At 48.7% G+C, this 22,689-nt stretch overlaps 1 protein-coding gene across 1 annotated transcript in view; it reads left to right on the forward strand.

The window, feature by feature from the left end:
- Window positions 1-22,689, forward strand: part of LOC119185536 (glucose dehydrogenase [FAD, quinone]-like) — a 123,659-nt gene that overhangs the window by 86,362 nt on the left and 14,608 nt on the right. Inside the window, exon 9 of the mRNA XM_075886695.1 lies at window positions 3,515-3,692. Within this exon, the coding sequence (XP_075742810.1) occupies window positions 3,515-3,692 (178 nt within the window). The remainder of the gene's footprint in view (window positions 1-3,514; window positions 3,693-22,689) is intronic.

The following is a 22,689-nucleotide window of genomic DNA, read 5'->3' on the forward strand; positions in this document are numbered from 1 at the left end:
CAAGGGATGTCTTTGGCATTGCTCTGCACCTTAGAAGACAATGCGGTAGATGTTTTCACGATGGCCGCTCCTTGCAACCCCCACGCTCAACATCAATCTGCCACTTGCTCCGACGGTGCTATTAAGCGGATGATTCCTTCCAACTTAACGCCGCAGCAGACTTATGAGCTCCAGCGCGTTCTACTTTCCTACATCGACGTTTTTGAACTCAGCGGCCGTCCGTTGGAGAAAGGTACTGGTATGACCCACCGCACAAACACTGGTAATGAGCATCCTATTCTTAGGCGTCCATATCGGGTGTCGTCGGCCGAGCATCACATTATCCAATGTGAGATCGATAAAATGCTCTCCAAGGACATTATTGAGCCATCGTGCAGTCCTTGGGCTTCTCCTGTAGTACTAGTCCGCAAGAAAGACGGTGCATAGCGTTTCTGCGTTGATTATTGACACCATACCAAAATTACCAAAATGAACGTGTACCCTTTGCCACGAACAGATGATGCGCTTATTGCCTCTATGGGTCCCACTATTTTTCCTCCACAGACCATTGTTCCGGCTACTGGTAGATAGAGGTAGATGAAATGGACCGTGAAAAGACGGTATTCATCACCCCCGATGACCTATATCAGTTCAAGGTCATGCCCTTCGGCCTTTGTAACGCGCCCGCCACCTTCGAGCGAATGATGGACTCCCTGCTATGAGGATTTAAATGGTCCACCTGTTTGCGCAACTTAGACGACGTCATCGTCTTTTCACCGACATCTGAAGCTCATATAGAGCGCCTCTCAGCCATCTTGAGAATCTTCCGTCGCGCAGGCCTGCAGCTCAACTCTTCAAAATGTCACTTTGGACGCCATCAATCACAGTACTTGGCCATTTAGTAGACGCTAACGGCGTACAAGCAGACACGGCAAAAATGAGCGCCGTCAAAAACTTTCCTTTAGCACGGTCTGCGAAGGATGTACGCAGCTTTATCGGACTATGTTCCTACTTCCGAGGCTTCGCGAAAAATTTTGCGCACATAGCGAGGCTGCTTACGTAGCTCCTCAAGAAAGACGTCCCGTTTTTCACGGGGCTCCGCAGAGGCTTCTGCGTTCTCGACTCTCATCGCTCTTCTCACTACTCCTCCGATTCTGGCACACTTCAATCCTGCTGCACCTACGGAAATCCGAACAGATGCAAGTGGACATGGCATTGGTGCAATGCTGGCTCAGACATAAAATGGTCATGATTGCGTTATTGCATATGCCAGCCACCTCCTATCCGCCCCTGAACGTAACTGTTCAATCACAGAGCGTGGGTGCTTGGCTCTTGAATGGGCAGTGGCGAAATTTCGACCTTATCTATACGGACGCCCATTTTCGGTAGTTACCGACCACCACGCGCTCTGCTGGCTTAACTCTCTGAAAGATCCATCAGGCCACCTTGGTCGCTGGGCTTTGCGCCTACAAGAGTTTTCCTATTCGGTGGTCTACAAATCTGGCTGCCTACACCATGATGTTGATTGCCTCTCCCGATACCCCGTTGATGATCCTGAGGACACTGACGAGCCCACGGAGAACTCTATGTTGTAAGTGTCCGACTTCCTTAATAATGGGGAAGAACAGAAGCGTGATCCAGTGCTGCTTGACATCATCAGCCGTATGCAATCTTCCCCAAATTACGCTTACGTCCGCTACTTTGTCATTCAAAAGGGTGTGCTATACCATCGCAATTTCCGACCGGACGGGCCCGACCTTCTCATTGTTGTGCCTAAAAATTTGCGCCGCCGTGTTCTCGCTGAAGTTCACGACGCTCGCAGAACTGGACACCTTGGCGTATCCCGAACGTAGGAGCGCGTCCGCCGCCGTTTCTTCTGGCCAGGCCTTGCTCGCTCGGTACGCTCAGTATATATATATATATATATATATATATATATATATAAGGAAAAGAAGTGTATACCTAAGGGCTCGTTTTTCCGTGTTTTGACACAATAATAATGATATCTATATATAGATATATACAATTGCAGGAAATAAATTCTTGGACGCCGGTAAATAGTAAGAATAAAAAGAAGACACACGTCGAAAAACAGAAAGGTTTCTTTACGTTGCGGCCGTGGGACCGGCTTTCGTCAAAATAAAGTATATATATATATATATATATATATATATATATATATATATATATATATATATATATATATATATATATATATATATATATATATAGTCCAGTAGATCCTCCGTGAGCAGTCACAACGTGGTTTATTTCGATGTTTCGGCCTAGAGTCTGGCCTTCATCAGGATTAAAGATACAGTTTGTTGGTGCTCAGCTTTATACAATTTCAAATCAGAGGGCAAGGACAGAGAAAAAAAAAGACAGAAAAGAAAAAAAGGAGAAAAAAGAAAAAAAAGAAAAAAAGGAAAAGGAAAGAAAAAGAATAAAAAAGAGAAGAAGATGAGAAAAATAATATACGGTGGACGCCCCTCGGGTGCCCCCCTTCCACTCTTCCTTCCAGTTCCCCCTTCACTCTTCCCTCTACTTCCTCTTCACCTCTCTCCCCCTCTCCCTTTCACCTTTCTGATATCAGCGGTGTGTGTATGTTTCCGTTCACTAACGCATTCCTCCCGATCAGACGGCCCCTCCTGGCACTGGCGGTTCGGTGTGGGGCAAAAAAGTGGCCCATTTCCAAAGACCAGTGGCCCATTTCAAAGAGTTATGAAACGGTTGGAAGTGACTTAGACAATCTTAGAACCTTGCGAGTCACAATACGTGCGCATTTCGAACATTAAAGTTAGGACTTGCCCCGCCGCGGTGGTCTAGTGGCTAAGGTACTCGTCTGCTGACCCGCAGCTCGCGGCCCGGCGGCAGCAGCTGCATTTTCGATGGAGGTGAAAATGCGGTAGGCCCGTGTACTCATATTTGGCTGCACGTAAAGAACCCCAGGTGGTCGAAATGTTCGGAGCACTCCACCACAGCATCTCTCACATTCATATGGTGGTTAAACCCACATATATATCTAGAGTTAACACTGGAACTTTCGTGGTTGCTATAGATAAGACCAGAACATCCGATTATGCACGTATAAAAGCTGAGACGCTAGTGCACTTTTCTCTTTATCGACGGCCGATGCTGTGTTCGCTGCTATCAGTGTGCGGTGCGCATTGATTTCCGTTTTGCAGCCACAATTTCTTTCAAATAAAAAGCTTGAAGTCGGAGACGTCAACCGTTGCCTTCGTCAGTGCTATGGCCCCAGGACAGTGTATGCCTTTGAAAACATATAAATTGTTTTAGTCAATGCAATTAAAAGAAAGAACAAGGCAGTTGCTTCCCTACATTGAAAGCATTGTATCCTCTGTCTGTTTTTCAAAAGATATTCTTAAGTTTTGGAAGTTCATGGTCGTTATAAGTGTGAATAATGCGTGTGCAATCGGAAGGTGCAGTTACCCAAATGTATGTTTCAAGTATTCAATTTTACCGCAACATAAAATGCACTACAAGTGTGTGACGTTTTATTTGTGTACTATTGCAGATATATGAAAACTACTACAAGCGAAAGCGTGGTGACAACGTAATAATGATTGTGCCAGCACTTCTGCGCCCCAAATCATCAGGCTACATTCGGCTGAGGAGCACCGATCCCGAAGAGTATCCTAGTATTAACCCAAGATTTTTTACCGATACATCAGACCTTGAAGCATTAATTGAAGGTGAGTATTTGTAACTACATTTTGAGCTTCGTGTCCGGGCACGACCTGTTTTATTATTGCACATTTATAAAGAAAGAATCCGAAAAGGAGACTACACAAGGTGTCATTAGAGATGCCACAATTTTCTGGGCACTACATGGAATCAAGTCGTTTCACCCGATCTTCAAGACAACTAAAGTTTTCTGTTTGAATGTAAGTGCGAGAGGCCTATGGTTGCTGAGTTAGTTACCGTGAAGCTCAGAGTTTTTTAGACCTACGTAAAGCTCAGCTCGAATGGAGGAAGACGGGAGCCGCACACCTATTCAGCTTCTGGATACTGATAGCTCGTACGTTTACGTTATAAAGGAAGTTAGGACGTAGAAATATGGACACCAAGCAGAGCAACGCAAGTTTAGCTGTCCTGCTGTTCTGCTGTGACTACGACTTGGACTACTACGATGAACGAATGGGTGCCGCTTTAAGAAGGTTCACCCCTAAAAGGTTGAGGGGAAACCTCGATCGGTTGAAAAGGTATCCGGCTGGTAGAGAAGATGGCTCTTTACGGCCCTGGCAGGGCTCACAAACGGGTAAGTATACTGGTTACACACTACGACTACGTCTAAGAATACTACGATGAACGAATGGGTGCCGCTTTAAGGAGCTTCGCCCCTAAATGGGTATGTGTCCGCTGTTCAGCTGTCCTGCTCAATCATTCGACAATACCTTGGGCTTTACGCTCCAACGCATGATATGATTATGAGGGACGCTATGATGGAGGGCTCGGGAAATGTTAACCATGTGGTAGTTAACGCGCTTTGATATCGCACATTATACCACTCTGTCATTTCTTCCCCACCAAAATATGATGGTTGCGGCTGAGGTAAAACCCATAATCTTGGAGGTAGCAGCCGAGCACTGTAGCCACCGATCCACCATGGCCGACAATTGTTGAGTCTTCTCTCTGCGAGTTTACACAACAAAACTTGTGTCGTACTTTATTTCGCATACAATATTCTGCTTAAATTGCCTTGCTATACACAATGGTTATCAATGTGTGCGTCTTGGCTACCAAGCCTATGTGTTGCCGTGGATAATCGGCGTGCTGCCATTATGCTGGACTACAATATTTGGAGGTATGCAGCCCGAAATACCCAGCCACCACACTCCATCAATGGTGTTGGAGAATCAATGTCTAAATTGAATCCACCGATTTCAAACATGTATTCTGAGACCTGTTTAAGAGTTAACACTGGGTAATATTTTTTTTAGTATGAAAGTGTTATGTGGTGGTCATTGTAAAATTAAGACCTTGCGCAGTTACCTAACCCCACATTTGTTTTAAGAAAGAGTTCTGCCAGACAGTCTTCATAAACGGCGTTCCACTAGAGAGGAGAGCCAGGGGAAAGTGTCTGAAAGACTACGACAGCGCTAAATGTATTGCTCAAATACATGAGTTACGGCGTTGAATAAGCGACCAGCCCTGGCAGCGGGCGATACCGTTCTGTATAAGTCTCGAGAAGAAACACTGGCGGCGTGGCCGTCGGGGTGACGTGACGTCACGACAACGACTCGCTTGATCCGCGGCCGATTATCACCTCTTTCTGCGCTCACCGTGTGCCCGCTCTTACGCGATAGGGTGGTGATAACTGCTCATAGTTGCGATGCGTATCTAGCAAGGTAGATTGACTTGATTTGAGATGTGGGGTTTAACGTCCAAACTACCTCATGATTATGAGAGACGCCGTAGTAGAGGGCTCCAGAAATTTTGACCAACAGGGGTTATTTAACGTGCACCGGAATCTCAGCACACGAACCTGCAGCTTCTCCGCCTCCATCAGAAATGCAGCCACCACAGCCGGCATTCGATCTCGCGACCTGCGGGTCAGCAGCCGAGTACCTTAGCCACTCGACCACCGTGGCGGGGCAGCAAGGTAGAATGCGGCTGTTTACACAGCTTGCGACTTTTAAATGAGCTGCAGAAAACTGCGATACTTTAACTGGCAAACTTCCTTCTGAACGGCCGATTCACTTTGAAAATGGAGGTGCATTACAGCGAGGCATTGATTGTTTCCACCGCTTGCGCCTGGAAATCGGAGCTAAAACAGTTACGCTGATCATTCTAACTTCATTACAATTTGGCGTGCACAACAGCTTCGGAACACGCATCCCGAAAAAATAATAATAAAATTAGAGTGCTTTTGAATCCACTGAATACATCGTGGTTTTCGTGCAGATCATTCAGGTGATTTGACAAATTTTCGCTTTTCGCTAAAAGAGATGTTAGATGAATCTACCGAAAAAAGCTTTTATTAGAACCAAATACACGCTCCAACACAATACGTCCAGGGAATAGCTGAGATGTTAATGCACTTGAATTGCGTAAATATTAGTTTTAAACAGCTGTTCGCTGTTTAAAATGATGCGGCCATAAATTCTGATTTGCGCAAACTGCTGGTCCGATCAAACACCGTGTCACAAGCTGCATACTTATGTCACGTGCGAGTACTCTTTATATAATAGTTTCCAAAGAAAACGACTGAAACTTGAAATAAGCGTTCTGAGTGGTTTTGGTGGCGCTCTCAGCGGCGTGGCCCACGTAATTATTAAACGAACTTCACCTCAGTGAGTCAGTGACTGGATTCGCTCATCATATCCACGTACAAGATAATGAGGGTGCAATCAAGTGCAAGGAAAATATATCCATGAGTGAGCTATCCAAACCGGTACTTGCAAGTGTAACAGCGCCGTTGCTAGGATGCTGTGTGAAGTTTTCCCGGTTAACATCAACTCACTTTTTACTGAGGTTAAGCCCCGAGATAACTGCGAGGAAAGTGTGAAACTGCATGAAGAGTGAGCAAATACATAAGAGAAAAAATTCAAGAGCTGCCATGGTATTCTCGGACAAGCGCTTTCAAAATACTTTCTGATAAATTTTCGCAGCTGTGCGTAGAGGTGTGGCAGCTTGGGCTAGTTGGTATGACAAGACGATATTTATAGCGCGAAAGCAGAACGACGACACAGAGACAAGAAGTGCACGAAGGACACGTGTCCTTCGGGGCCTTCACTCTAAGGCAAGAAGGTGTTAAAAGGGTGTGTGGTTTGTCCTTTTGGGGACTAATGGGGCTGACTCAACCATAATCCCTTTAAAGACTAACGGCACAGGGTCTTACAGTTAGCCCCACAGACGAGCTCAAGAGACTAACATTTAGTCCTCACCATTGCACCTTATAGGGCTACTGTTAATCCCCACATTTACGCCTTACCGGGCAACTTTTAATCCTCACAGTTGCACCTTGTCGGACGAATGGTTGATCCACTCAAATACTCCAATTGAATGGACTTTTTGCCCCCAGTTCAAACATTGTTTTTGTTTATCTCCACCAGGCCTATTACTTTTTTCGCCTGTTTTTCTGCGCAATGAGCAACAAACTGCGCAGAAAAGAACACGCGAAAAAGTAGTTAGCCACCTATGTGTAACTGCTTTCGCAGTCACGGCAACATCGAAAGACAAAAGTGAGACATCGAAATATTTTATTTTTTTCTACACACATATGAAGTTTCTCCATTCTTTTAACTAAATTCATGGTGAAGTGCACAAGTCCAGTCTTGTTGTCACATCTTGTTCACTTCTTGTGGAGCTCCTCCGACGGAAGCGATAGATGACAGGCATTGCAGACGCCAGCGGACGCAGCCTTCTGCCTGTTGTGTTCCCACGGCTGTGCGTACAATAAGATAGTAAAAATAGTTAGACACACGTGACAGAAGATGAAGATGCAGGCATTTCACAAGTACGTCCACGTTAATATAAAAACATGCGTGTAAAATATGACACACAAATAACTTTACCTTCACATCTCGCACAGTTCTTCTGAACCTGCTCTGACAAAAGAGATGGGTGACAGGCATCGCAGGCGCCAGCGCACATAGTCTTCAGCACGGTGTGTGCCCACGGCTGCACAATAAGTATGTAAAATAGTGAGTCACACGTGACAGAGGATGAATACGAATGCATATGAGAAATACGTGCAAGGTGAAATGAAAACATACGTGACATATGACATGCTAATAATTTCACCGTGATCTCACACATCGTCAAAGACTCATTTCAATCCCCGTAGCGCAACAGCTTAGGAGCCGCGGCCGCAGGCACAACTCCGCGAACCACCGTGCCACTAACAATTCGACGAGCTCTAAGCGAGTGGCGTCGTACAGCTCCAGCAAGTGAACGCGAGAATAAACACGGCACTGCACGTGGAGTGTCTGCCGCCAGCGAACTTCGAACAGGAGAGCGAGCGTACGCTTGGCCGCCGCCACGAACAGCGCCGAGCTGGTTTAGAGCTTGCGCCGAAGAAATCGACAGTAATGCGGCCTTTTTTCGCAAAACTCGAGCGAGTGCAGCGCGCAAACGTGAGTCTGCCGCCGCGGCCAACGGACGGCGCTGAGCTGCTGGTGACCGACTGACGGGAAAGTCAACTGTAATGGCGACCAATTTTCAGTGAGTTCCGACGCTAGCGAAAGCCCCGCAAGCCCGTTCTGGTGCACTTACAGCAAGCGACATACTACAACCAAGTTCTTTACAAGAACCCGCAACGTGTTTTTGACGACTCCCAACGGAGCGACGAGGTCTCAGCCCAATATCGTGTGCCCGGAGCTCATCGCGATGGCGAAGACAGGCGAGCACTCGATGAGCGAAGGTACGGTAGGCCGACGGCAATGGTGGCCGATTTCTGGGCGGTCGCAAAGCACAGGTGAACTGCAGACGGCCAAGCTAACCTTCGCGGAGCATTTCGTGCGTGCGATATACAACACGACCGATCCCGTTGCCGGCAAGCGCGATCCGTATCGCACACGCGACAAGTAGAGTTGAACCTACTTGTACACATACTTGCTTAAGAATCCAGTGCTAAATTTTGCCCCTAGTCAGACTGAAGTATATATCCGATAGGCCTGCTGTCTTCTCGGTCGCCATGTTGGCCTTCCCAACTCTTGATGTCGTGTATTGGTCGTGACTATCTCGAAGCAAGAGATGTACAGCGCGGCGTGGTGACATGTCGAGACTTGCTTCAGACTTCATGGGTGCAGCGCAACGTAAAAGCAGCAGCCCACGCTAATTCAAGCGTACACACAAGCACCAAGTCGTAATTCCTAGATCGTCGAATCCAGGCGGCCGTGGTCGAACACTCCAAGCGCGATGCAACGTGAACCATTGCTAGTAAAATATGGGGAAAGACGGATCCAGCAGAGGAGGATAAGGACGGCTGGTCACCTTGGCAACGCTTTTCGCACTGCCTGCGATCTCCGGGCGGCTCATCCTATTGGAGCATGTTTGAAGACTAAGTGGTTCGCGCGGCACGCTTCCCTCCGTGGTTGCTCCTCAATGGTCTATCCATTCATCGCACGCGCCTATTGGGCTCCGTTACTCCTTTTTCGGGTAATTTTGCCTTAGCGTGTTCTTGTGAGAGGAGAACGACGACACAGAGACAAGAAAGACACGAAAGACATGTGTCCTTCGGGGCCTTCTTGTCTCTGTATCGTCGTTCTGTTCTCGCGCTGTAACTATCATGAGGAGCGTAGAGCTTGGGACACTGGCAAAAAAAAAAACGGCCAGATAGTCGCTTATGTCTGAAACAAAGAGAACTTTCAGATGTGATTACATTATACCTCTGAAAGGAAGCGCTCGTGACGAAAGCTACCTATTATTGTAAATGTACTGTCTTATCAGTAAAAACCACTACTTGAATACCAGACAGAATAAATTTGTATTCAAGCACAACTATGTTCTCGCTCTTCACTCATGTCGGAATGCGGCTGCCGCAGCCGATAATCAAACCATACTCGCGCAATAACACAAATCTGATAAAAGCGTGTACGGTGAGCGCGGTAACCATTCGTAGCTTTCCTGAACACAAATTTATTTGTTATTTTACTAGGAACATTACCAATGCCGTTTTCGTCATTTATCTGAAGCTTGAGTCAAGCAAAAAGTGGTCGCAAAAAGCGCACGATGCGAGCGCATGTTGTGTAGGCGCGCCACGGCAGGCGTCGAAGCATTCTTACCGTGACGTCATCTAGCCTCCAGCCAGGCGGCACCAACGCAACTTTTCAGAACTCATAGGTGATTGTAGAGGCCATTACAATCGTGAAAATTTGCGGTCGAACGCTACAAAACGCACTGCTGCCATAAACACCCAATATTTTTCCGCTTGGTGACGCTTTGTTAGGAGTTTCACGGTGTTACGACCGGCCCTGGGGAGCCAAGCAGCAAGATTTTGGGGGAGAACCGGTTCTTTACCTGACGGTGTCGTCCACCCCCACCTCCCCATTCGGGTTCCTCCTCGCCGGGAGAGCTCCGGGGTCTGCTGTGCGTTCGTGACCATATTTGGTAACATTTTAGGGCGCCGTGACCATATATGGACCTCGTGTTGGGATGTGCCACTCCATGTGTTGTGAGGTGTGTTTCCCCCTCTCTCGTGGCCGAGGGGCCGGAGACACCGTATTGGCTGACGATGCGGACGGGGCGCCCAGTGTCAACGGCGCGGCGCTATAAAATGCCGAAGACGTTTTGTATCACACTCACTCTTCTCTCTTTGGGTCAGTTGACCACTTCTCCACATGTAAATAAATCTCTGTTGTTCGTTCGGGCGCTTCTTCTCGCTGAATTGTTGGACGATGGATCCTGCGACGGGGCCAGCTACCGAAAACGAGACCAGCTGAACCCGGAGTCCCCACAACTGGATGGCAGCGGCGGGAAGCCGATAACCCCGAAAGCGACCACTGGACGGAGTGAGCCCGAAGTTCAACAACGGGACGACAGGAGAAGGAGGACACGAGCTGATCGACTTCCAGAGGGAATCGAACGGCACTTCTGAGAGGCGCGACGCCGGAGACATGACTGCGAACGGGGTGAGTGCCGGCTTTCTCTGTTAAATTTTACCAGGCATTTACTCTATGTGTTAAGTAAAAGCTGGTAGAGAGGGGCTGTCTTGGTCATTGGGTTAACAGGTAACTTGCGTCAGGCAGAAATTGTGTGATAGCTTGGTTAAGCTCTATCTGTCAGTGGCGTCAAGGTTAACAGTGACAGGGCAGGATTCCGTGTAAGAGCTTTTAAAGCTTTATTTGTAGACTAAGTTAACGGAAAACTTGAGGCAAGGCAGGTATCTAGAGCTGTCGTTGCCGTCAAGGTTAATTAGTTGCAGGACAGAAATCTTTGTGGAACAGAGACAGCGGTACTGGAGGCAGCCATGAATCTGAAATCCCTGCGAAAGTCCATGTTGTTGCTTCTTGCAAGGGAGTTGAATCTGGAGGTGTCGGACTCTCAAAGAAAGCCAGAGCTGATAGAGGCGATTCTCGCATTGGGGGCAGAGGATGACGAGCTGTCAGAATGTGTCGAGGAGATTCAGGAGAGGCAAGCGGCAGAGGCCGAAAGAAAGGTGGCCGCGGCCGAGGCCGAAAGAAAGGCAGCCGCGGCCGAGGCCGAAATAAAGGCGGCCGCGGCCGAGGCCGAAAGGAAAGCGGCAGAAGCCGAGGCAGATAAGATGCGAAAGCACGAGCTTGATATGAAGCGCCTCGAGCTAGAGATTAGCCATAATAGTAGAACAGGAGGCAGCGAGGCATCCGGTACCGCAGAGCGGGTCAGGTTCAAAATGACGGACCTAATGAGATCGTACAAGTTAGGGGAGGACATTGGGCTGTTTCTCGTCAACTTTGAGAGAACTTGTGAAAGGCAAAGTTTCAGCCAGGATACGTGGCCTCAACGCTTGTTTTCCCTACTTCCGGGGGAGGCTTCAGAAGTAATCGCGCGCCTCACGAAAGAGGAGGCTGACGAGTACAGTGAGGTAAAGTCGAGCCTTCTCAAGAAATACAGGTTGTCAGCGGAAGGTTTCAGACAAAAATTTCGCAACGCCGTAAAAGAGAACAATGATTCATACCCGGAGTTTGCTTACAAGTTAATGGCCAACATGGGGGAGTGGCTCAAAGAGGCAAAGGCGTATGGGAATCATGACAAGGTGCTCGAGTGTATCGGTCTGGAACAATTCTATCAAAGGTTACCAGAAAAGGTGAGGTTCTGGGTGCAGGATAGACCGGACGTGAACACAGTAACGAAAGCCGCAGAGCTCGCTGAAGAATTCGTTACGTGCCGCGCCCTCGGGGCAAACAGCGAGCCTAAAAGGGAAAAATTCCTACTACCGAATAAGGCGCCGTTTAGAAAACAACCAACAAGTCTCGCACAAAAGGGTGAGGAAAACAATTCATCTAACCCTGGGGCGTCGGCAGAGGCAAGCAAAAGGAAATTTGAGGCGAGAAAACCGGCTGCTTGTTTCAATTGCCACGAAACAGGGCACTTCGCGAAACACTGCCCGAAAGAAAAGGTGGCCTTTTTATCTATAAATGAAGCCAACGAGAACATGAAGTTGTTAGAGCCCTATATGTACGACCTTACCGTGAACGGCAAGCAGTGTCGGGTTATTAGAGACTCCGCAGCCACTATGGACGTAGTTCATCCATCTTTTGTTCAGTCCGGACAGTATTCATGAGACTGTGCCTGGATTAGACAAGCCGTAGAAGCAAACAGTCAGTGCCTCCCCGTAGCTAAAGTTGTCCTTAAAGGCGCATTTGGTACGTTGGAAACGGAAGCCGCGGTATCGCCATATCTACCCCCTCAGTATCCTTACTTATTTTCAAATAAGTCAGATCAAATGCTGAAGGAGAAAGGTCTAACGTTGGGAGAAGGCATAGTGCAGGCACTGACTAGATCGAAGGCACGTGCGCTGGCTGCAAGAGCAACATTCACTGAGGCAAACAAGCCTCAAATCGACAACGGGCCTGGTTGCGAGTTGGACACCACGGTAACAAATCGACTTGTGCGAGAACAGGCTGCAGAAGCCGTAGTCGCGGAAGCAACCATTCCTAAAGGCGACGATGAACCTCCTCCCGAATTGAAAGGGGTCAATTACGCCTCGTTGACCGAGCAAATAGAAAATGCCGTTGCTCCCAAGCCGATTCCTGGTTGTACAGAGGATAGCACAGAGGGTGACACATTCCAGATACTAGGAAATACAAAAGAGTTGTGTGTCATGCCAACTTCGAATAATTTCAGTCGGCTGCTGCAGGTGAGTCCCGCTTCATTAATAACCGAACAAAAGGGGGACCTGACGCTTAAGCAATTCCAGGACAGTTCGAAAGAGGGAATCGCCAAACGAAATGTGAGCTTCCAAGAGAGGAGCGGCATACTCTATCGAAAATATCTAGATAGGCGAGGAGTAGAGTTTGACCATGTAGTCGTACCTCAGGCGTATCGTCAGGATTTGCTTAGTTTGGTGCATGGAGATTCATGGTCAGGCCACTTAGGCGTAAAGAAGACGAAAAATCGTCTTTTACAGGAATACTACTGGCCTGGATGCTTTAAAGATGTAGAGAGGTTTGTAAAATCTTGCGATGTGTGTCAGCGAGTAGGTAAGCCGGTAGATAAGGCGAAATTTCCAATGAAGCTGGTACCCGTAATCACTGAGCCCTTTCGTCGTTTGGTAATTGACACAGTAGGTCCTTTGCCCAAGACAACTTCAGGCTACCGTCACATCCTGACCTTAATCTGCCCAGCTACTAAATTTCCAGAGGCGGTCCCGCTAAAAGAGCTAAGTTCCGTGGAAGTAGTGAACGCACTTCTGTCCGTGTTTGCCCGGGTAGGCTTTCCTGCCGAGATACAATCAGACCAGGGCACCATTTTCACGAGTGCCTTAACGACAACCTTTCTAGAGCGGTGTGGCGTGAAATTATTGCATAGTTCAGTCTACCATCCGCAGTCGAACTCGATAGAAAAGCTTCACTCCGTGATGAAGCGAGTGTTAAGAGCCAACCTGTGCTTAGTTCACCGGACTACTCGAGGCCTTTCATAGTCCAATGCGACGCTAGTGATAGAGGCATGGGGGCAGTTCTTAGTCAAAGGGATGAGGGGGATCAAGAGCATCCCGTCCTCTATGTTAGCCGGAAACTCACCCTTCGCGAGCAGGTTTACAGCGCTAGCGAAAAGGAATGTGCGTGCTTGGTTTGGGCAGTCAAGAAATTGGCTTGTTATATTGCCGGAAGCAAGTTCATTGTGGAAGTGGACCACTGTCCTCTCACCTGGCTACAGACCATGTCCTCTAAAAACGGCCGCCTGCTGCGTTGGAGCCTCGTTTTGCAACAATATACGTTTGAAATACGCTACAAAAAGGGTGTACTCCATGGCAACGCTGATGGCTTAAGTCGATGGCCTTGACGCGAGAGGATGTCTCGAGAACTCTGGCATTTTTTTCCTGACCTAGACAAGAGCTAGTGATTGTTTTTTTTACTCTTTTAGGTGTACTTGTTTGAAAACGTTGAAGACACGGCTATCCAGGGTTTCGGGTTCGGTGTGCTTCCAGTGTTGTTGTTTTGTGTCACCTTAAAGTGTGAGTAACATTTTGAATAAATTGTGTATTTTCTTTAATATCAGTTAAAGGGGAAAATTGCCTGGTGGAGTTTGGCGGAATTGTCCGGCGCTCACCGGCTGAGTAGTTGTGTTTTCATGTGCGTATGTGATGTCTGTTGAGCCCTCAATGAAGCAGGTGTTGCCCTCTTCTACTTCATCAAAGACGGTCGTCACCAAACCGACTGCCGGCGCTGATCTCTCCGGACAGTGGCTGCAAACCTCAGCCCATCGAGATCTTCACCCCCCCGCGCGAGAGACTGTTACGACCGGCCCTGGGGAGCCAAGCAGCAAGAGTTTGGGGGAGAACCGGTTCTTGACCTGACGGTGTCGTCTACCCCCACCTCCCCATTCGGGTTCCTCCTCGCCGGGAGAGCTCCGGGGTCTGCTGTGCGTTCGTGACCATATTTGGTAACATTTTAGGGCGACGTGACCATATATGGACCTCGTGTTGGGATGTGCGACTCCATGTGTTGTGAGGTGTGTTTCCCCCTCTCTCGTGGCCGATGGGCCGGAGACACCGCATTGGCTGACGATGCGGACGGGGCGCCCAGTGTCAACGGCGCGGCGCTATAAAATGCCGAAGACGTTTTGTATCACACTCACTCTTCTCTCTTTGGGTCAGTTGATCACTTCTCCACATGTAAATAAATCTCTGTTGTTCGTTCGGGCGCTTCTTCTCGCTGAATTGTTGGACGATGGATCCTGCGACGGGGCCAGCTACCGAAAACGAGACCGGCAGAACCCGGAGTCCCAACAACGGGTTACCTAAATTCAGCCAAGAGAGCAACTGCGCACGTATCGTGTGCTTGTGTTGCATCGTAAAATGATAAAACAGCAGCTAGACTCAAGCGTAACTTCTGTTGTAAAAAAAAACAACGTGTCTCTTCGCGCATAAAACGCTTCTTGGTGGCCGCTAGAGGAGCGAATTGGTTCTAGCAGGTTAGACAATATCGCGAGGCTCTGGTATTACCTCGTTTTCTTAAAATCACACGTGCTTTTTGGCTTTTCTTGCATGAATAGGAGGAAGAGAATATCTTCACGTATCGTTTCCGTATTATAACAATATTTAAAATATACAGTGGTTGTCAGTAGTATTGCACCTATGAAGAAAATGCGAAAATCTGTGAGCAATTGCTTCCGCATACGAAAGCCTTTGTTTCCGGTTCATTCAGTTAAGTCTTTTTATCTATCTTTTTTCACAGTATCATATATATCTTTTTTCACACTATCAGCTGTTGCTCGGCAGCAAGTTACAGGATTGATAGTATAGCAAAAAAATGTCCCTATTTTTTCGCACATGACTGTAGCGTTATATTTTCCCCCAAGCAAAATATTTATCGAACCCACAGATGACCGTCAAATGCCGAGCAAGCAGCCCCACTCCCGCAGTCGAAATTGCGGGCAAAGTGGGCAAGGACAGAGCTATCTTCGAACAGCATCAACTTCCAAATGGCGGCAAAGTTTTCGCGCCACAAAAAAATCTTAACATCTTTACAAAGGGTACTGTTATGCCTGGGAGTCCAAACCGAACGTCAATGCCTCTGCAAAGGCAATCTGTGTCAAAGCCAGCGCGCGAGCCCGCCTGACGCAATAAACTCAATGACGTCATCAAGCGGCGGCGCCGGTCTGTCACGCAATGCACAGCGAGCTCCCTCAGCCCACGAGCCCGTTGAAACAATCGGTGCCTTCCAGTCTGGCGTGTCTCACGCAATGCGTGGCAACATCCCTCCTGCTTGGTGAACCACGCGCAGCGGCGGGCCCCCGTTGGAGGATTCTGATATCACGGCCAATGGCGCTTCTGGTTGTACGTTTGGTGACTCAAAGGACCCACCCGGTGCCTTAAAAACAGCCACGCGCCGCATCGCCAGAGACCTATGCGTCAGTGAAGCCTCTAGTTGCTTCGAAACCCTTCGCAGTTGGCTCGGCTGGTGTCCTTGGAAGCGGAGAGTTTCGTGGCGCCCTTCGTAACCTCGTCGACGGTGCGTTTCGTAACAGAGAGAAAAGCCGACGGATGCGTGCGAGAGAAGACATCTCGGCTCGTCGATTCCATAAGCTGTAGGCCCCAGTGCCAAATTTATAACGCCTCTATTTCTACGCTGTACATAAACATTGCATTAACTCACCGTCCTCTCGTCCGCTCGTCTATCAGCTCTGCGCAGAAGCAGTCGCGAGCTGAGTAACACACGGTACCAAACGGCTGGTGACCCTGGTTGGCACTTTCGCGACAGTGTTGGCGTCGTCGCTTCTTAACAGTAGATGGCAGCGGCGGGATCGGTCGCCGTCAGCGACATCAATGCGGTGAGTGCCCGATGTTTCCCCTCAGTTCACCAGACTACTCTAGCACAGGTTATAGTAGTTCAGAGAAGGGCTGTGTGAAGCATTAGAGTGATCTTTGATCATTTCAAGCAAAGTTGAAGCACTTTGAAACCAAAGTTAAGGCGGACGGTGTACACATGGCTAAGTTAAACTTGCTTTTGCGTCTTGCTAGTAGACTTATAGTGGGTGCGGCAAGTAGATTCTTAACAGGGGCAAACAGCTAGAGGCTAGTGTGAACGATGGAGAACCTTAAAGTGAAGAACTCATCAAAAGTTGTGAGGAACTTGGCCTTATTTTGGGACGTGCGAAATGAAAGCATGCAATCCTTGAGATCATGAGGATGAAGGAGTGTCGGCTGAGGAAAGCGATGAGGCCTGGGCGGATATCAAAGCCCGCCGCGAGGAGGCTGAAAGGCGAGAACGTCGCGACCGTGAGGAAGCCAAAAGAGAGGAGCGCCTCGAGTCAAAACGAATAGAATTGGAAATCCTACATTGTTCGCAGGTGCCTAGCGTAGCTTCTGTGACAGTTCAGGTCAGCGGTTACAGAATTCGGGACCAACTGACACTGTACGTAGTAGGCGAGGACATGGCGAAGTATGTCGACAAGTTTGAACACTTCTGTGAGCGAAATGCTTTGGAACGGTCTCTTTGGGCGCAGAACCCGTTAGCTCTTCTTCCCGGCAAAGTGTTCGACGTGATAACGTGTTTGTCGAGGGAAGCGTTTGAAAGCTATGACGAAGCTAACGAAGTACTCTAGAGACGTTATAAGTTGTCACCCGAGGCTTTCAGACAAAGGTTCCGGTATGATAAAAAGGGGAATCAGTCACACATTGACTTCGAATTTCGTCCTAAAGCCGATTTATTTGGTTGGCTCAAGGGCGCAAATGTGTATGACGATCGCAATAAAGATGTAGAATGCATTGCATTGGAGCAATTCTACTGCTGCATGAAGGAGGATGTCAAGGCTTGGCGGCAGAACAAACTTGGTGAAGTACAGCTAAACACAGCAGCAGAGTTAGCTGAGGAACAATATACTCACCGAAAGTTGCATAGCAGGGCAGTGCGCGTTGAAAATGATGAAAGGAAAGAGGGCTTTCAAAGAAACCTGATCAACGAAATTCCGCTCCGTACCGTATTTTTAGGAAGGACCCATGTCTTACGAAGGACACTGTAGGGGAAGGACAAATGGAAGCGAAGAAATCGAGTGAGGTTCCTAAACAACGCACTGATACCACACGGGCGTTTGAATTACGGAAGCCACTAATTCTACAACTGTAAAAAGGAAGGGCATATCGCGATAAACCTTAAGCAAACGTTTGTTTTCGCAACAATCCGAGAATTGGAAAAGAACATGCGGTTGTTAGAGCCGCATCTCCAAGAAGTTAGTGTGAATGGTAAAACGTGTCGAGCACTTCGAGACTCAGCGGCAACCATGGACGTTGTCCATCTTTCGTTAGTGCCTCCGGATGACTTTACAGGAGAATGCGTGTGGATCAGGCAAGTCGCCGAGGCGCAGAGTGCTTGCTTAATCGCTACGGTTGTCATTGAAGGCCCGTTCGGTAAGCTTCGCACCGAGGCGGCTGTGTCTGCCGCGCTTCCCCATCGTTTTTCTTATCTTTTCTCTAATAACTCAGAGCAGCTTCTCAAAGAGCAAGGTAATTTGTTCTTCTCCAATTTAGCGTACATGGCCCTCACGCGATTGCAAGCGCGGAAGCTTTCGCAGGACCTTGATCTTGTTCAATGTGGTGAAGCACCAAGTTCAAAAGCTGCTGATCTGTGTGACCTTGGCGGCAATTCGACGGAACCTCAGACAGGAAATTCTCCGTGGGAGTCATTTGAGCTGTCGCTCGAGCAACCCGTCGCCGAAGCGACTGGCGCGGTCTCCGTAGGCGGAGGAGACGACATGGCGCCATTGAGTCAGAGCAAGAGGGGTGCAATGCTCTCGCCTGTAGCAGAAAGTTGTAGTGAGCTGTCGAGGGTTCATCGTGAAACGCCCCTTCAAGAGCAGCGTGAGGACCTCTCGATTAAAGCGCTAGTGGAAAGCGCAAATTTGGGAACCAAGTAAAAGGATGTTTTTTTATGAGAAATCAGGACTTATATATTGTAGTTACACAGATGTGCAACGTCGCAAATGAGCAGTACTTGGTACCGCATAGGTATCGTCGCCTAAAGGTGGCGGGTTACTGAGGTGGAGCATGTTACTCCTACAGCACAACTCTGACGTTCGTTACAAAAAAGGAAAGCTAATGCTAATGCAGGCGCATTGAGCCGTGCGTTTTAGTTAGTACCTTCTCCACCTTTCGGTCTCTCGCTGGCGATTCGGGGCAAAATTTTGTCCTCCTCACGGCCTTAGCTGAGCGCTCTCGTCCAGGGTGATCTCAAGGGGCCACCTCTGTGTTGTATTCTATTTCGTTACGTTGTTGTACGTTAAAAAATTTGAGTTTTCTTTTTAAAAGTCTTGTGTCCCACATGTGCCTCTTGATGTAGAGAGAACAAAATTCCGATACACACGTAGCTATGTATACGTTTTACTATACTTTGTCTGGCGTTCTGTCGGGTGACCGAGGGCACTTGCTTGTGTCGTGTGTTGTCTGTTGTCGAACCGTTCTGGACAAGTTGCAGAACCATCGACAAGTGCTGACACCAAAAATCGTCAGAAGAGACGAGTGAAGCTGGCCGACAAGTTGTGGTGACAAGCTAGTGGAGCTGGGATTCGTCCTCAAGGAATGTATGTGTTCAAGGAACGGAGTCTGGAGCTGCATTCTCCCCATGGCCCTGGAGGCAAACCTGGAGGGACTTGGCAAACGAGCGCGCCCGACATCCGAGCCACGTGGAAGCAGCTCGTCTGTCCGGCGCAATGTCTGGTGGCGGTGGTGCTCTTACGCCTGGGAGCCCACGCCGAACGTCAATGCCTCTGCAAAGGCAATCTGTGCCAAGGCCAGCTTAACAGCACCATCAAGCGGCGGCGCCGGTCCATCACGCAACGCACAGCGAGCTGCCTCAGCCTAGTAGCCCGTTGAAGCAATCGGCGCCTTCCTGTCTGGCGAGTCTTACGCAATGCGTGGGAACGTCACTCGTCCTTGACTGCAACCACGTGCAGCAATCGGCGCCTTCCAGTCTGGCGAGTTTCACGCAATGCGTGTCAACATCCCTCGTCCCTAGTGTAATCACGTGCAGCGGCGGGTCCCCGTTGGAGGATTCTGATATCACGGCCAAGGGCACTTTTGGTTGGACGTTTGGTGACTCAAAGGATCCACCCGGTGCCTTAAAAACAGTCCTGCGGCGCGTCACCAGAGAGCTATGCGTCAGTGAAGCCTCTCGTTGCTTCGAGCCCCTTCGCAGTCGGCTCGGCGGGTGTCCTTGGAAGCGGCGAGTTTCGTGGTGCCCTTCGTAACCTCGTCGGCGGCGCGCTTCGTAACAGAGAGAGAAGCTGACGGATGTGTGTGAGAGAACACACCTCGGCTCTTCAAGTCCCTAAGCTGTCGGCCCCAATGCCGTATTTATAAGACCTCTATTTCTATGCTGTACATAAATCTTGCCTGAACTCACCGTCGTCTCGTCCGCTCGTCTATTAGCTCAGGGCAGAAGCAGTCACAAGATGAGTAACACATGCTACCAAACGGCTGGTCACCCTAGCCGCGGAATTCGGAGCAGTGGCGCCTTCGGGACCGTGTTGGCGTAACGCTTTCGTAACAGTATCTTGATGGGATGCAAAGCAGCAGCTTTGTGCACGGGTAGCGTGAATGGTTGTACGACGCATACGCGGCTGCTGCAGTTAGCGCTGGAAGATGCGTTTGAAGTCATGGCTGGCGTTGGTCTTGTTGTTTCTTCAGAAAGGGTACATAAGCGTCGGACCGGAGCAGGTGCGTGTCTCACCATGACTACCACGAACTTGTGATCCTTGAAGTGCACACAGAGAGGGTCCTGGAGATATTCGATGTCGATCTTGGCAATGGCCCCATTGATGCACAGTCCCCTAATCGCGGCGGGTAGAAGTGGCTTCTCTGGTTCGTGCCTCGTCGGTGTTGCAGGCGTGACGTCACCATTCACCAACACGATCGGCTTCGCTAAACCTCGCAACACCAGCGACGGCCGCGTAAGGCCTAATCGCTCTGGCGTATGTTTCGCCAGGCGAAGGAGCTTCATGTTCTGCCGTCATCTATATCGCAGATAAAAGCACCGAAATAATGTCACCAATCAATGTGCACTCCAGTGGTGCGAGTGATGAACAAGTGAAGTGAGAGAGAGGGGACACGTACAGACATGTTTGAACGTGTACGTTAGGCACACGTCAGGGTTATTGCGCGTGAACCGACAAGTCAGTGGGTAGTGAGCGGAGGTCACGGTGGTGGAGCGTGTGGTACTAGTGGCATTTGTTGCGCCATTGCATGGAACTCGTTTCTACACTGGTTTTAGGCAGGCTTGATGTTGGTAAATAAATCGTGGTAAATGAGTAATACAGCGTTTTGGAACATTACTGGAACAACCAGGCATTACAAAATGCAAATTGCGTAATGAGTGGCTCGTCGAGTGCTCAAACCCATTAGAAAATTTCTTCTTGATCACGGAGTAAGTGTGGCGCAAACCCAAGTTCGGCATAATTATTCATTGTTGTCAGCGACTGCTCGGGAAGGATAGCAAGGGAACGCTGGCTTAATAAAAAATACGAATATTTATGGTGTAGTGAGTATCTTTCATTGTGCTTGCAGCAGCTACTCGAAGAGTGTTTAAAAAGGTTATGAAAGGTCACTGTTCTTGCGTTCAGTTTGACTGTGCTGCGCGTTCAGCGCACACCTGGTGCTTTTTTGTGGCAGAGATTGATTCATTGATTGATTGATTGATTTGTGGAGTTTTTTTGTCCCAAAACTACCATATGATTGTGAGACACGCCGTAGTGGAGGGCTGCGGAAATTTAGACCATCTGGGGTTCTTTAACGTGCACCGAAATCTGAGTACACGGGCGTACAACAATTCCGCCTCCATCGGAAATGCAGCCGCCACAGCCGGCATTTGATCCCGCGACCTGCGGGTCAGCATATGAGTACCTTAGCCACTAGACTACCGTGGATGGGCTTTCGTGGCGGTGAGACGAGCATTTGCTTGGGAAGAAAAGTCAGCATTGTGATAAAACAAACTAGGTGACAGTGTGACCCTTCGCCCCCACCAAAATATAGTATTCCCTTCTGGTATGCGAAGACTCGCAAATGGCCTGGCTGAAGTTTCCCCGCTTTGCTCCATGAAGATAACTAAGGTCTTGAGCTTGTGGCTGGTGGCGCGAGCAGCCAGGGAAACCGTGATGCCTCGCCTGGCACATCCTGTGTTGTCAACCACTATATAGTGCATGCTTTAGCCAACCATGTTGTTTGTCCTGTAGTGGGGTGTTCTATTCGCACCATGGTCTGATCCAAGGTGGCCGTATTATATAAGGTGTAGCCGTTGCACCATCGCAGCGAGTTCGCGGATGACAGAAAGACACTTGTGGCCTCCTAATGTTTTTCGGGCGTCTCCTGGCTCTTGTTCATAGTGCGGTGCATTGCAACGCTGAACCGCTCTTTCCTGCGATTCACGTAATAGCTGGATGCGACAAACTTTCTCAGCTACATGCTGTTGGCAATTTCGACGGCCTCTTCAGAAAGAATCCGCTTGCTGACGGGATGTCCTGCACTGATTCCACGCTAAAGGTACTCGATGAGCGCACGCTTCACATTTTCGGTGAACACCGGTGCGTCACTACTAAGCTTCAACCAAAAGTAGCCTTCTCGTAGTTTAGCTGCACCTAATTATCAAAATTCTTCTGCCATTCGCGCATCCACTTCTGGTCGAACTTAGCATGTCGAGACGTATAGTGCACGCTCCTTGCGTTTTCTCAAGGCATTCGAATAACCTTTATTTTATTCGCCACAGTATAGGAATTTTAATGGCATGGCTGATCACTCGCCGCAAACACGAAGCAAGAAATGGCGCAGAGCAATTGGGCTACTGTGCAAAAAAGAACTGGCATGATTTGAATCGCAATCATGGCAGCCGGTGTGACTACAAAAATAAACACAATATTCTGTAGAAACTCTACGGAAACTTTTTTTGTTCCAATGGATGTGGCAGTACAGTGTCTGCCTGGGTGCGTTGTGGTGGAGCAGTGAAAGGGGCCAGGGTGCTTTCCCGGAACGGCATGGAGATTTGAATTAGATAGTGTTCTTGGGGGGTGAAGGGGGGTGTTGGAGGCACTTGCCCAGAATTTTACAGTTTAGAAGTCGCT

This window comes from Rhipicephalus microplus, chromosome 1 (assembly GCF_043290135.1).
Source record: "Rhipicephalus microplus isolate Deutch F79 chromosome 1, USDA_Rmic, whole genome shotgun sequence".
NCBI classification, from domain to species: Eukaryota; Metazoa; Arthropoda; class Arachnida; order Ixodida; family Ixodidae; genus Rhipicephalus; species Rhipicephalus microplus.